Here is a 14,315-nt window from a genome sequence, read left to right as displayed (position 1 = left end):
CTTTTTGGATGTGTTCTTTATTTACTTAGAATTTCTCAGCCAGAGAACTGAGGGTTTGAATCAATATTGTGACATAAACAAAACAATCTCCTTCTCATACTCTTGACGGAAAGATCAGCCTGAACGTATCCAACAAGGAGAAGTTCATAGGAATCTATTGAGTTGGTTGTTGCTGTAGCTTTACTTCCGTGACAGGTACATGTTTTGAGTCATTCTTTTTAAGATTGATTTATTTTATTTGAAAGGTAGAGTTGCAGAGAGAGCGGGACAGACAGATTTCCATCCACTGGTTCACTCCCCAAATGACCTCAATGGCCAGGGTTTGGCCAGGCAAAAGCCAGGACCCAGCAGCTTTTACTGGGTCTCATGTGAGTGCAGGGGCCCAAGCACTTGGGCCATCTTGCACTGCTACCCCAGGTGCATTAGCAGGGAGCTGAATTGGAAGTGGAGCAGCCAGGCATCAAATGCTGGGATGCCAGTGTTGCAGGCGGCGGCTTCACCCGTTAAGCCACAGTGCTGGCCCCCTGGAGTAATTCTTGTGGCTTGAGCTTGTCATGGTCCTGAGAACATGCTGGGACATGCATTTGGACCTCTCGTGGCCGAAGGGTTTATTTGATTCCCTTGTCTGTCCCTTCTCTAGGGCTCGTTATTTTCTTTTTCTGGCTGTAATTATCTAGGACTATTCTCTGAAGAACATTGTCTGTCACTGTCCCTTAAACTGGGTCATAGGACTGTCTTTGAAACATATGTATATACACGGTTTTAATTTGAATTTGAATAACTTTTTGAAACGACACAACTTTGAGCATAGGAGATGCTAGGTTGAATATGTTTTAGTTAAGTAGGTTTGTTAAGGAGCTGTATTATAAATATTGAAGGTGTGAACCCTGAATCCTTCCATGTGCACCTCACTCTATGCAGTCTTGCCAACAAAGGATGTCCTTGTAACCATTGCCTGATAAGTTACCCCTGGTGAACACTGACAGCAGAAAATAATGGACTATAATTGATGAACCAAGTTAAGGTAGATTCTAATCACTAACTCCTCTTTCAGTACTATTTGCTCTCCAACAAAATGAATACTGTCTATCTGGTTTGTTAAACAACATTGAGTATATTGGGTTTCAGTGAGTAATATAAAACAATATATGTTGCTGTGAATATCTGAGGTTGTCTTTGTGTTACAATGTGTTCAAATAAAATTTTAATATGATGAATTTAATCTATTTTTTAACAGAGTTTCTTAGTTCCAGCAGTGCTTCCTTCTAACCTGTGTACTAATAGGATACAGATTTTCTTGTGTAGTGTTCAGGATTTTTTTGGTTTCAAATAATGGCTAGAACTTAATTCAGACTGGCTTAAGGAGGACAAAATGGAATTTATTGGCTCATTTAATTGGGATGTTCAGATAGGCTCTTCCCATGAGTTGGCAATGATGGCCACCAATAGCACCAAACTATTTAAGTAGTATCAGAGGAATGAGATTATTTTTACAGCAAAAATTCTTGGACTGGCTTTCACTGGTCTGGCTAGTGAGCCATTGATTTCTTGTGGCAAGGAATGGACTGTTGTGATTGGTCAGCCCTGCTCGTGTGCTCGTCACTGGTGCTAGACATTGAGCCAAGGAAGGGGTGGTTCCAAAAGGAAAATAAAAGCACTGCTCTTAGAGAAAAATGGAATAGATGTTCATGAGAAAAACATAGCGAATGTCCACAGTCATTCGTAGGCTCCCTTGATGTGTGGATAGAAGTGTGATACAATAAGAACTACGAAAGGCAGAGGTGGGACTTTGAATCCAAAGGCCTGGATTCTATATGCAGGTTAGTCCAGTGCCAGCAATGTGACTTTAGCAAAACAGTTAACCTCTCGGACACTAAGTCTCTTCATCTATAGAGAGGTATTAAAGACTCAGGTTGGAGGAGAAGGAAAAGCACAATGTGGGTCACTGGTTTTGCTTAGTAAAGGGTCACTAATGAGAGTGCAATGGTTTGGGCTCCCCTTTGTATTACAGGAATGACCCCTGGGGTGATCCATACATTACCTCCCCCATAAGAAAGTCACAAACTTCTAAGCCTCAGTTTTCTTATTTGCAAAATGAATGAACTATTTAGTTGATGCAACAGTTATCTATGAAGAACATAAGGAATACTGGACATTTTTCTAGGCACCGAGAATATCACAGTGATTAAGATACTGTCCTGCACCCTTCAGATGCTCGTATTCTACTGAGGGAGACAAATCATAATGAACAATTGACTAGATACAAGGTGTGTACTAGGCTCACACAACAGAGCAGATAACAAGGATAGAGAGTTTTAAAACTGAGGTGGTGAGAGAAGATCCCGGCAGCAGTGCTGTTGGAGCAGCAGCCTTAGAGAGGTCAGGGAGTGGCGTGCGTCATAGTATTCCTAGGAGAATAGAGATGAAGGGAGAGGCCCCGAAGCCAGAGTCGACTCTGCGGGTCAGGGAAGAAGCAGAACCAGTGAGAGTGGGCAGTGATGGGGTGGGACACAACTAAAGGTGAATTTGAAGAGGAACTAGAGCCATATCATGGAGGGGTGGTTCCCAAAAAGGAAATCAAGACACTATTCTCAGAGAAAGAATAGATGGCCCGAAGAAAAACACCGTAACTGTCCGCTTTGATTTGGAGGCTGCACAGGAATAAGCAAAATAAATCTTAAGCTTTGAGGCCAGCGCCACGGCTTAGTAGGCTGATCCTCCGCCTGTGGCGCTGGCACCCCGGGTTCTAGTCCTGGTTGGGACGCCAGATTCTGTCCCAGTTGTTCCTCTTCCAGGCCAGCTCTCTGCTATGGCCCGGGAAGGCAGTGGAAGATGGCCTGAGTGCTTGGGCCCTGCACCCGCATGGGAGATCAGGAGGAAGCTCCTGGCTTCGGATTGGTGCAGCATGCCGACCGTAGCAGTCATTTGGGTAGTGAACAAACGGAAAGAAGACCTTTCTCTCTGTCTCTCTCACTGTCTAACTCTGCCTGTCAAAAAAAAAAAAATCTTGAGCTTTGAATTCACAACCCAGGATTCTGTCCCCAGGTTGGTCAAGTGCTAGCTGTGTGACTTTAGAAAGTCAATTAGCCTCTCTGACCCAGTTCACCATGATAGTGTCTGGATAGCAGGAACTACTAGATTTCATGTGTGCAGTGAAATGACTTGATTATGTTTAAAAATATTCTGGCTTCTGTGAGGGTAAGAGGTGATAGTGGGGCAAGCAGACCAAGTAGGGGCTCTGCTATATACTTCAACAAGTTGGTGATGTGGGCTGGTTCTGGAAATAATGAGAGAGGCTAGATTAAGGAATCCTTTTCAAAGTGGTGAGAATGGGTTTTCTGATGGTTTGGTTGTGTGGTGTGTGTTTTTCTATTTCTGTCTGAGTAACTAAATGGTGAGGCCATCTATTGAGATGGAGAATCCTAGGGGAGAAGCAAGTGTTACATTAGGGGCGGGAAATGGAGTTCAGTTTGAAATGCTATTTAGTCATCCAGCTTGAGATGTTAGGTGGGCAATCCAAGACTTGGCAAGGTGCGCATTTAAGATCACAGTTTGGGAGTCTTCAGTGAATAGGCTGTATTTTAAATGATAGCAATGAATTTTAGACAGAGGAGGAAGGGAAATTGAGCCTTTTCACGTCAATACTTAGGAATTTGTACTTGGGTATTTCAGATAGTATTCTAAATTCAAATTACAAGATAGACAGAAGTACATTGAAGTCAGGGTAGGAAGCTGCAAGTCCTACAGGCTGAACCTGAGATACACCTGCCACGTTCCCAGAAATGCTTGGGACGCTCTAAAATAGAACTATTGAAAAACACAGTGTCTCTTGTACTGTTTGCAGCTTTGTGGTCTGCCATTCTCTCCTGGCTGCCAGCCTTATGTGCTTGGACTGTTCTGGCTAAGGTGTCTGAGGGCCCAGGCTGAATTTCTTGGTTCTGTTCCATAGATAAACAGATTCATGGTTTCCTCTTGGTATGAGATTCAATTAGAAAGCCAGCACATGGAACAGTAGACTATCAGAGCTGGATGTGAAGACAGAGATGACGCCTCCCAATCTGCCCCACCTACTTGGATTTTCTGAGCCCCACCAATCACTCAGATGCTCCGAAGGAAAGGGACTTGCTCAGGGTAGTTCTGGAAGGGACAGCCAGGCTCTGTCCCTACATTTTCTGATTTGCCATATTCTAGAACAAGTGTGATAAAAAGCATAGAAATCCTTTTGCGAAAATGGAGAAAGCTGATTTGAGTGCCCATTCACCAAAGGGTCTAGGGCGTTTGGAGGGTCTGTGGTAGAAGAACTTTTAGTGTTTGAAAGTTGGGTTTTATTTCTCGCTCTCTCTCCCTCCCTCTCCACCTCCCCTTCCCCTGCCCCTGATTCCTTTGATTGGAGTTTCTTATCCTGGGGTCAGGGAACCCTGGGTTTCCTAGAAAGTGTATGTATATAGAAAGTGTATGTATATATGTGAAGAACCTTAAAAATCAAACCAAGATGGAGTGACCTAAGCCAATACTATTAAAAACAAGAAGTCACCTTTGCCCCAAATAAAAACTAAAGTTTAAAATTACAGCCCTAAACTTTTTCCCCCAAAGATAAAATTAGGTGCAGCTATAAAATAAGGAACCCTATGCTTAGTTAGCTGCAACACTTGTGCCTGGCTGTGCTAAGACCTAACCCAGTTTGTATACCTCCTATACTCAAATAATGGTGCGGGAAGTGGGACGCCGCTCTCCCACAAGGGGAACAAAGGGAGGGAGACGGCGTCCCCCCTCAGGGTGAACAAGATGGCGCTGGCAGGGAAAGGAACTGCTAAAGAAGTAAACGACAAAATGGCAATGAGGTGCATGCCTCCCATGTGATCCCGTAGCTGATTGGATAGAAGACGCATGCCCATCACATGAACAACTCGCGGATTGGACTGCTGTGTGCATGGACTCTGTAGTGCTTTTGATTGGTCGCTGCGGGTATATAAACCGTGTGGCTTTGTACTGGGGGCGCTCTCCGGACTCCCGAGTTCAGGAGGCCCGTCTGCGCAGACGCCAAATAAATCCTCTTGCTTTTGCATCAACTGGTCTGGAGTCTGGTTCTTTGGGGTGTGCCTCTCGACGTGTTAGCATCCTCACTCTGAGGGTCTAACATATGCATGCATATCTGTTTTTTGGGGGGAGGACAAAAAGTTCTCAAAGCTTTATAGATTCTCCAAGGGATCCATGATTACTCACCTTCAAAATGGTTTAACTAGAACAAACTCAAATTCCCTAAGGAAACAAAATGTATGCTCAATTTAGGCAATATATGATTTTAATAAGAATGTAGTAATGTATTTTCATTAGTTAATATCCTAAAACAGATCATAGAAGTAAGTTATGTTTATGGGAAGAACAAAAAACAGCAATAAATAGATTAACATAGCACAAAAAGAAATGTCCACATATTTTAACAGCTGGATGATAGTAAAATGTAAAGAAATTTTACAACACTCAGCCATACCATGCTTGAATACACCCCTTGTTTTGTTATAATACTGTTTATTAAATATTTCTATGAAACCAAAGTCTTAATAAATAGAAAGCAATGATCATTGGGCATGTTTTCCTTTAATGCAGACTTAATTTCCTGTGTTATTTTCCTGTCTAACTTCTTTTTATTGCTCTACCATAGGATCCTGTGGGCACTGACATCCAATTCACCCATGCCTATTTCCTGTAATGGACAAACTTGATGCTAATGTGAGGTATGTTACATTTCTGAATATGTTACACTATAAATTATGAACATTTATATTATTAAGCTTCTGGAAAGTCTGTTATTGTAGAATCACAAAGCTAATGGGTATGGATTTTCTCTGATGTTTCATATATAATCATGACTCTGGTACTGTTTGATTATTAGTGTTTATCATTTGTGCTAATGTGATAAATGTGATACGGCTGTAAATGTTTCCAGCTGTCTATACTAAAAAATCTGCTTTATGGAGATGCCATTTGAAAGTAGATGGAGATATGTTACTAGAAAGATGTATTTAAGGGGAGTAAACTAATCTAAGAATATCTACCTACGCATCTAAATTTAGATATAAATTTAAGAAGCTTTTCATGATAGGTTCCAGTTGTTCGACTTCTTTTCTTGACCAGGTCATGAGATTGTGTGAGCTGATGGTTGCATGATGTAGGTAGATAGATCTAAATGGTTTTTGTTTAGTTCCTGCAAACCTTGGAGGTGAGGTAACAGCATGATTCTTAGGGAAGTTTTTTCTTAGTCTTGCTTCATTTTAATTGGCACAACCGAATGGTGTGCAGAAAATCGTGTTGTTAGACTTAAATAGCTTGAATTGACATTTGATTCTGAGGATTTTCCACAGATAGCAGGAACTGGAGGACACTGTGAAGAAAGGGGATGTTCCTGGTGGAGCCATGGGAGCTGTTAGCTTTCACTCGAGCCCTGCAGAGAAGTGTGTTTCAGGTGTGGAGCAGGGGCTTGTGCCTCTGTCTTTGTAGTAGGAATTGATGACAGAAGGGAGCTGTCAGATAGCTTGACAGAAATCCAAGTGTAACCTGACTTGAGTTGGAATAATGTACTGTCACTCCACCCAGGGAACCCACTGAGGGTAGAAGGTGTCTCATGAGGCCTTGCATCATCCATGGAGCGTGGTGGATATTTAATAGAATGACTAGTCACTTTTATGTTTTATATGTCTATATATTTCAAAAAGGGTTATGTTTTGGTATACCTGGGTATATAGATACTGTATATTTAGCAAAAAAATTAGATTTTTAATAGTACATGTTGTGGATTTTGTTATTCACCAAATGCACTGGCTTGGTGCCTATACCTAGAATTTTAACATAAGCTTTCAATCTAGAAGCATATGTTTAATTTTCCTTTAAAAGGTTGTGAAATTATTTGTGCGGAGAAAGCATGGTGGAATCCAGAGAAACACAAATTTTTGTTAATTAAAAGATCAGGGTGAGCAATATCAATGGCAATGCACTATGAAATTGTTTTAAATTCCAGACACTGTATCAAACTGGATGAGTTAGTTAAAATGCATTTTTTGTGGGTAATTCAGATATAATGATACATAACATTTCTAGCTTTTAAACATTTATTTATAGTAGCATTAGTTCCTAATGGTAGGATACAATTCAATTAAATGAACATTAGCTATTCTCTTGGGTGCTATGGAACAGTAGTGTGGGATACAGGATGATATCATGCCCCTGAATCCCGTCTCGGGACCATCCTCTGTCAGTTTTCTAACCGGATCCCATCAACATATGTTCATTCTCACTCACTCCCCCACTCTACCCACAATATTAGTAACAGGCAAATGTCAGACTTTCCACTCGTTTTCTCTTTGGTACACCCTCAGAGTGTCCGTAATCAAGCATGTCCCGCTCACATTTCCCAAATTACGCTGTTTGTATCGTGAGCAAAACGTCATGAGCCTAGGTGGTCACCGATGACTGTATCACAAAATTCAATATTCGCTTTAAGGTTATCTTATCACAATAAGTAACACTACTTTGTTACTTAGAGTAGTCAAATAAAAATTTCTTTCAAAGTAAGTTGATTTACCATGTACAAGTCTAGTTGTAAAAGGAAAATATTGGTACGGTGACAATTTTCATTAACGAATGAATGTGGACAGCAACACAAGTGTACTACACAAAAGACTAGGGTCTAGAGACCGCAGTTCTAGGCTGGATAGATGGACTCAGTGTGAGCTTTTGAAGAGCAGGAACCTGACATTGTACTTTGGCAAGAGGATGTTTTCACTTAGGAAAGTGCTTGTGGAAGTTCAGAGCCAAAGGGCCTGGTTCCCTGACCCAGGAGAGGAATCCTGTCGGCACCTGCTCTGAACACGAGAGCGTCAGTGAACGGGAGAGAAGAGGGCAGATGGGTAGAAGGACAGCCTGGGCTCTGCCTGGGAAAGGGCAGAACATCCGGTGTATTGTCCTTAAAAGGGACGTTGAGAGCAGTTAGGTTGAATAGTTTGCTCGTGTACATTTTCCATGAACTTTTATGAACTTGAAGATCCTTCATATGCTAGTATATCTACATCCATATATTTGTGTGTGTATATATATATTAACTTTGAAATTTTGTTCAGGTTTTTATTTGTGTGAGTGTATGTGTGTGTTTCTGAGAGAGAAAGACAGTGGCAGGGCGACGGCTCTCATCCACTGGTATACTCCCCAAATGCTTGCCGTGGCTGCGGGCCTGCTGCCAGGAGCCAGGAACTGAATCCAGGTTTCCCAAGTGCATGGCAGAGTCAGCTGCTTGAGTCATCACTGCTGCCTGCCAGGGTCTGCAGTGCACACGAGCAGGGAGCTGGGATCAGGAATCCAGGCTCCCCAGTGTGGGACAAAGGTGTCTTAACGAGCATCTTAACAGCTAGGCTAAACACCCACCCTCGTGTATATACGTTTACTATGGTTTGTATACTGACCTCTCCCAGGGCCCAGTCCTTTAGTAAGATCTCTAGATTGCCTGTTATTTGGGTCTTGAATATTCACTATGTTGAAGGTGTGTGAGTATCAGAACCTGACCTGTCTTGTCTTGTTCAGTTTTGAAAACCATCCTATGAGGCTCATACATTATTATCCTCATCTTTAGAGGTGTGGCAACAAATACACAAAGAGGTGTAAATACTTCGTGTTGGCATGTATGCATTTGTGCGTGTGTGTGCAAATTGCCTAGGTGGTTGACAGACCTGTCTGGAAACTGTGGCTTGGGAGAGAGAAGGCCTGTGCAAGAATGGACGTCCAAATAGAACAGGCTGGCGGGAGATGGTAAAGGTCTTGGGGAAATTGCAGAAACCAGAGAGAGGGCTTTAAACTCCCGTAGGCTGTAGAACGGATGGGTTGCAGTTAATTTCCCCGCAGACATCAAGGGACAGCGAGTTCCTCATTGACATTCAGGACAAAAGAAAATGTCTTACATCTTAAGAGGTTTGTCAGGCCATACTGACCACTTCATTTTTGTTGTTGTTCTTTATTTGGCTTCATTTCATGGAGCTGGCTAATTCAGCTTGATCCTTACTGTGATATGTCTGCCAGCATTCTTGGCTAGAAGCTCCAGAAACTAACTCTGGCTAACGTAATCAAAGGTAATTTGGAGGCAGCTGCAGAGTCAAGACTCAAAGAATTAAGGTGTAACATGCTGGAGGACCAGGTTTGGAAATAAATTAGAACTTGGGGAGTCTTGGAGCTCCAGGAAGGTGGGAAAATGGCCAGCCACAGAATGCAGGGGTCAGTGCGTCTGCTCATTTCTTTCATTCATTCAATACGTGTTAGTTAAGCACCTAAACGATGTGCCAGAAGCAGTTAGACAAGTTTCTGTTCTTAAGGATCTCACAATCTAGCCAGAAGACAATCACACCTTTAGAGAATTTAGCATAATGGTGACAGAGCCTTGATAAGGAGATAGATACTTCTTGGCCAACTGCGAGGTAGGTTGAAAGGAAAGAAGTCCCGAGTCTCGATTTTACAAAGAGGAGAAGCTTACCTTCCTCTTAAGGGCCTCCGTTGCAGAGAGAGCCATCCGTGGGGGCTGGGTTGCCTCAGGATGAAAAGCTGGCAGTGAACCAGGCTCTCGGTGGAGAGGCAAATTCCTGCTGAGTCCTGTCCTTTGGTAAACGGTGTCTCACAGTTTAGTAGACAGCAGGCAGTGCTTCCCAATCTGACACGCAACTGATGTGTTTTCTTGGTCTCTTTGTTCCTTGCCTGAGCTTAGGAGAAGATGCATTCTTCTCGAATGGTTGAAGAAAGCAAAATGGAAAGAGTGTCACTGATGATTGTACAGCAGCTCCTCTCTGTAGAAGTCATTGGCTTGCACTGAGTCTACGGGTGCCTAACCCCAGGGCTATCTCTGATTCCATGAAGCCGTTTATGGGCCCCAGAACACTTACTGCCTGACCTCAGAAGTGGCCCACATTTTACGTTTGGTTTACCAGATTCTTCTCCTAACATGTGTGGTTTTCCTTAGCTCAGGTGTGATCTTTGAAGTAGCCCAGGTCTCAAGGCTTTTTAAATTATAATTAAAAAGTTTTCTGTTTTTTACCATCATTTCCCCATCAATTTCCGGTTCTAGAAAGCACAGGGTTTGGGCAGGAGAGAACAGGTGGAGGGAAATATGGGTAAGGTACACTGGATGTGCCTGAGGATAATGGCCCAGGCTTTGCGTGGAGCAAAGGTTTGCTTTACCCTTGGCTCTTGTCCAACTGCAGCTCCTTCCCACCATGTCTCACCTCCTTGCCGCACCCCTGGAGAGGGGGCTTCATACACCTCCCTGCATCCCTGCCGCTCGGGAGCTTCTTTCTTCTTGAATAAAACACCCTCATTTAGGACCGTGTTTCTCTTCCACAAAATTACTCTTGGCTTTCTTATTAATGTTCCTCATTAGCAAACAAAAAAAGCATCTTACAGGAATTATGAATCATATAAATAGTAGCATTTTCTTGTGTTTGCTAGGGTTTCTAGGAAACTGAGAGCCACATTTATAATTACCACTAGCAAGTGTAGATCTTTAGGAAGGTGCTCTTGCTCTAAATGCCTTTATTTTAAAATTTCTAACTCTTTTTGTCTCTACATCTTCTTTCATTGGCTTTTTTAACTGCATTTTGTTCATTTCTGTGAGCTATTTTTAGAAAGGATGGGAAGAAGGGAAAAAAGAATGCAAGAAGGAACCATTGTTTCCAGGTACAGAATCTTTCTTTATTCTTCCTTTGGATGAGCTTGATGTCTTAGACTAGAGAGCCTACAGATTTCTGAACAGAAGATCAAAACGGCAAACTTGTGTGTACACACCAAAAATCTGAACAAATACTAGAAGCTGAAAAAATGCAAAATACACAATTAAAAAAATCTACTTACTTGAAAGGTAGAGAACCCTGGAGAGAGGGGGGAGAGAGAACCCTGGAGGAAGCGAGGAGAGAACCCTGGAGGGGAGAGGAGGGGAGGGGAGAGAACCCTGGAGGGGAGAGGAGGGGAGGGGAGAGAACCCTAGAGAGGAGGGGAGGGGAGGGGAGAGAACCCTGGAGAGGAGGGGAGGGGAGGGGAGAGAACCCTGGAGAGGAGGGGAGGGGAGGGGAGAGAACCCTGGAGAGGAGGGGAGGGGAGGGGAGAGAACCCTGGAGAGAGGGGGGAGAGGGAACCCTGGAGAGGGGGGGAGGGGGGCAGAGAACCCTGGAGAGAGGGGGGGAGAGAACCCTGGAGAGGAGGGGAGGGGAGAGAACCCTGGAGGGGAGAGGAGGGGAGGGGAGAGAACCCTAGAGAGGAGGGGAGGGGAGGGGAGAGAACCCTGGAGAGGAGGGGAGGGGAGAGAACCCTGGAGGGGAGAGGAGGGGAGGGGAGAGAACCCTAGAGAGGAGGGGAAGGGAGGGGACAGAACCCTGGAGAGGAGGGGAGGGGAGGGTAGAGAACCCTGGAGAGGAGGGGAGAGAACCCTGGAGGGGGGGGGAGAACCCTGGAGAGAGGGGGGGGGAGAACCCTGGAGAGGGGGGGTAGAGAACCCTGGAGGGGGGGAGAGAACACACACAAGAGAAAGGGAGAGAGAGAGAACGAACTCAGGAGAGAGAACACACAAGAGAAATATTCTTACCCCAGTTCACTCCTGTAATGGCCAGGTGGCACCAGGCAGATGCCCGAAGCTAGGAATTCTATGCAGGTCTCAGGTGGGTGACAGAGACTCAAGCACTTGAGTTACCACGTGCTGCTTTCCAGGTACTTCGTCAGGGAGCGAGGTCGGAAGCAGAGTAGCTGGGACTTGAACCCAGGCACTCGAGTATGGGATGTGGGTGTTCCTAACTGTGGCTTAACGTGCTGCACCACCACATTCACCCCATGAAATATAGTCTTGAAGTAAAGTTAGTCACCTGCAGTATACATAGGACAACATTAATTAAAAACCATAATGAAGGTGAATGGTTGGCTCTAAGTGACCCAGTTAGCTTAATTTTGTCATGGCATTAAGCTGTACTTCATTACTTTAAATCAAGAAATTAGATTCATGGAATATCGTGGTGACTATAAGAATTTATTGATTTATCCAATCTTGGCAAAGATACACAGATGGGATTTTTAAAATAAGGGAGTTCTTATTAATACTGTTGCCAAAGTCTAAGGATGAAGTTGAAATTCAAAATGCTAAACGTTAAAGGATTGAAATGATTTAGATTTCTGTATCACTGTGTATAAGTTGTCTGCCCCAAAGACCTATAAATATGGAATTGATTTGGAACCAGAGTGAATTTGTGTTTGCAAGCTGGCAATCAGCATTGTGAACAGGTACAACTTTAAGGCAGAGAAATGTTTGCCAGGAAATCTCTCTACAGGCTGTGAAATTATGACACGCATTAGCATATAAGGAGAAAGTGAGTGGGTACCGTTTCAAACGGTGTTATTTTTATGCTGCTTTAGAAATGTAAATGAGAATACTCAACTTTATTACTTGACTGACAAAATGGTGATTATTCAGTTAGTCCTTGGATTAGATCAGGAACACAATGCATATGTGCTAGAACTCAGCCTGCGCTGGAGCCCCCTGGGCCTTGGGAAGTTATGGGGGACCTCAAGCTAGAGGCGTTGCAAACCACCGGAAGGATGATGAGACCTGTCTCCTTCTAAGGCAGTGGTGTCTCGGAGAAGGTGAAATTCACTGGCTGTGGAATAGAGCGAGGAATCTTCCACGTGCCTGTGGAACTCGGCAGTTTCCACGTGCTGCTGCCACACAGCTTCAATTAGCAGTGCCACAGAATGCTGGAGCGCTGCTCCGAAAACATGACAATGTCAGTTCAAGTCCTGATATTTTTTTTCCACTTCAGTCTCTTAGACTTCGGTCCTGGCATCTGTCAGTGGGATTGTCATGAGGATTGTAAGTAATGTAGTTAAAAGCTTTAGTATATTATCTCACACATAGAATGCATTGAATAGACTGTTTTCTTGAGTCATCAAAAAAAATCAGGAGATGCAGGCACTTTTAACACCTGGAATCGATAATGTAGTTGTTAGACTTGCTCAGTTTCTTGATTTAAATTCAGTATCCATTTTTTTTTTAGATTTATTTATTTCAAAGAATTATTCACAGAGAGAAGGAAAGGCAGAGAGAGAGAGGTCTTTTATCTGCTGGTTCACTCCACAATTGGCCACAACAGCTGGAGCTACACCAATCTGAAGCCAGGAGCTTCTGCTGGGTCGAACCAGTGCCCATATGGGATGCCGGCACCGTAGGTAGTGGCTTTACTTGCTACGGCCACGGCCACGGCCCCGGCCCCTCAGTATTCGTTTTGCTGGCTGATCTTACTAAGCAGTTGATAGGTTGTGCCCGTTCTCTGGTGAGGAAACTGAAGTTCCCAAGTGTGGTAGAAGACCCTCAGTTCCTGGGGCTAGTGAGTGGCTTCGTTGGGATGAGATCGCTGATCTTTTATACCCCATTCACCCCATTGTCCCTTTACTGTTTCTGTGAACTTGGGCATAATCAGGAAGAAAGAAATCCTATTTTGTAATTGGAAGATCCAGGGTTTAAATGCTGTGCATGTATGCTTAAAGGATTTATGTACTTATTCGAGAGGGAGAGAGGGAGAGAGAGAATCTTCCATCCACTGCTTCACTCCCGATATGTCTTCAACATCCAGTTCTGGGCCAAGCTGAAGCTAGGAGCCACACTTCCCACATGGGTGGCAGGGCCCCAAGTACTTGGGCCACCCTCTGCTTCCTTCCCAGGCACATTAGCAGGAAACTGGAAACTGGGTCAGAATCTGAGCAGCCTGGACTCCAGTATGGGATGCCAGCATGGCGAGAGACAGTTGAACCTGCTGTGCCACAGTGCCAGCCCTTGCTGTGTCTTTTTGACTGGTACTGCTGTACTGTATCCAACACTGTCAACCCTCCTTGATAGGCAATTGATCATCTGGTTGACAATCTGTTCAGAGAAAAATACCACTGACTGATTTGTTGCTGCTCCCCTATCTGTCAGTGTCCAGTCAAGAACATGGAAACGATTGTACCCATTTAAAGCAAAGGGCGGTTTAATTCAGGAGCTGGCCGCAAAGCTCCCTGCAAGAGTAGGAAGAGGAGGATTGTTCGCCAGGGGTCAGGAAGCCTCATGGGTCCTGTGCTGGGATCTGCTGGAGGTGCTGCCGTCACCACAGCTGCTGCTGCTGCTGGAACCGTTTGCTGCTGGTGTCATTGTTGAAGGCTCCTGCAGCTATAGGAAGAAAATCCTCCTTTTTTCTCCCTTGCCACCCAGTTTGCCATTCTGAGCCTCTTCTTTGGAAAACCTAGCCAGAAACCACAGAACACAGAAAATCTGT

General features: G+C 44.0%; 1 protein-coding gene across 11 annotated transcripts in view; it reads left to right on the top strand.

Annotated features, from left to right (window-relative positions):
- The window catches only part of HTR4 (5-hydroxytryptamine receptor 4), a 188,353-nt gene that overhangs the window by 14,535 nt on the left and 159,503 nt on the right, over positions 1 to 14,315 (top strand). For all 11 annotated transcript variants that reach the window (XM_089334939.1, XM_089334936.1, XM_089334935.1 and 8 more), the window contains exon 2: positions 5,663 to 5,735. Coding sequence is in view for 9 of the 11 variants with exons in the window: in XM_089334936.1 (XP_089191062.1) it covers positions 5,710 to 5,735 (26 nt within the window). In the remaining 2 variants the exon portion in view is untranslated. The remainder of the gene's footprint in view (positions 1 to 5,662; positions 5,736 to 14,315) is intronic.

The sequence above is a fragment of the Oryctolagus cuniculus genome, chromosome 6, assembly GCF_051225735.1.
Source record: "Oryctolagus cuniculus isolate XC-2025 breed Fujian yellow rabbit chromosome 6, ASM5122573v1, whole genome shotgun sequence".
Classification (NCBI taxonomy): Eukaryota; Metazoa; Chordata; class Mammalia; order Lagomorpha; family Leporidae; genus Oryctolagus; species Oryctolagus cuniculus.
This window is presented reverse-complemented; position numbering and strand designations above follow the sequence as displayed.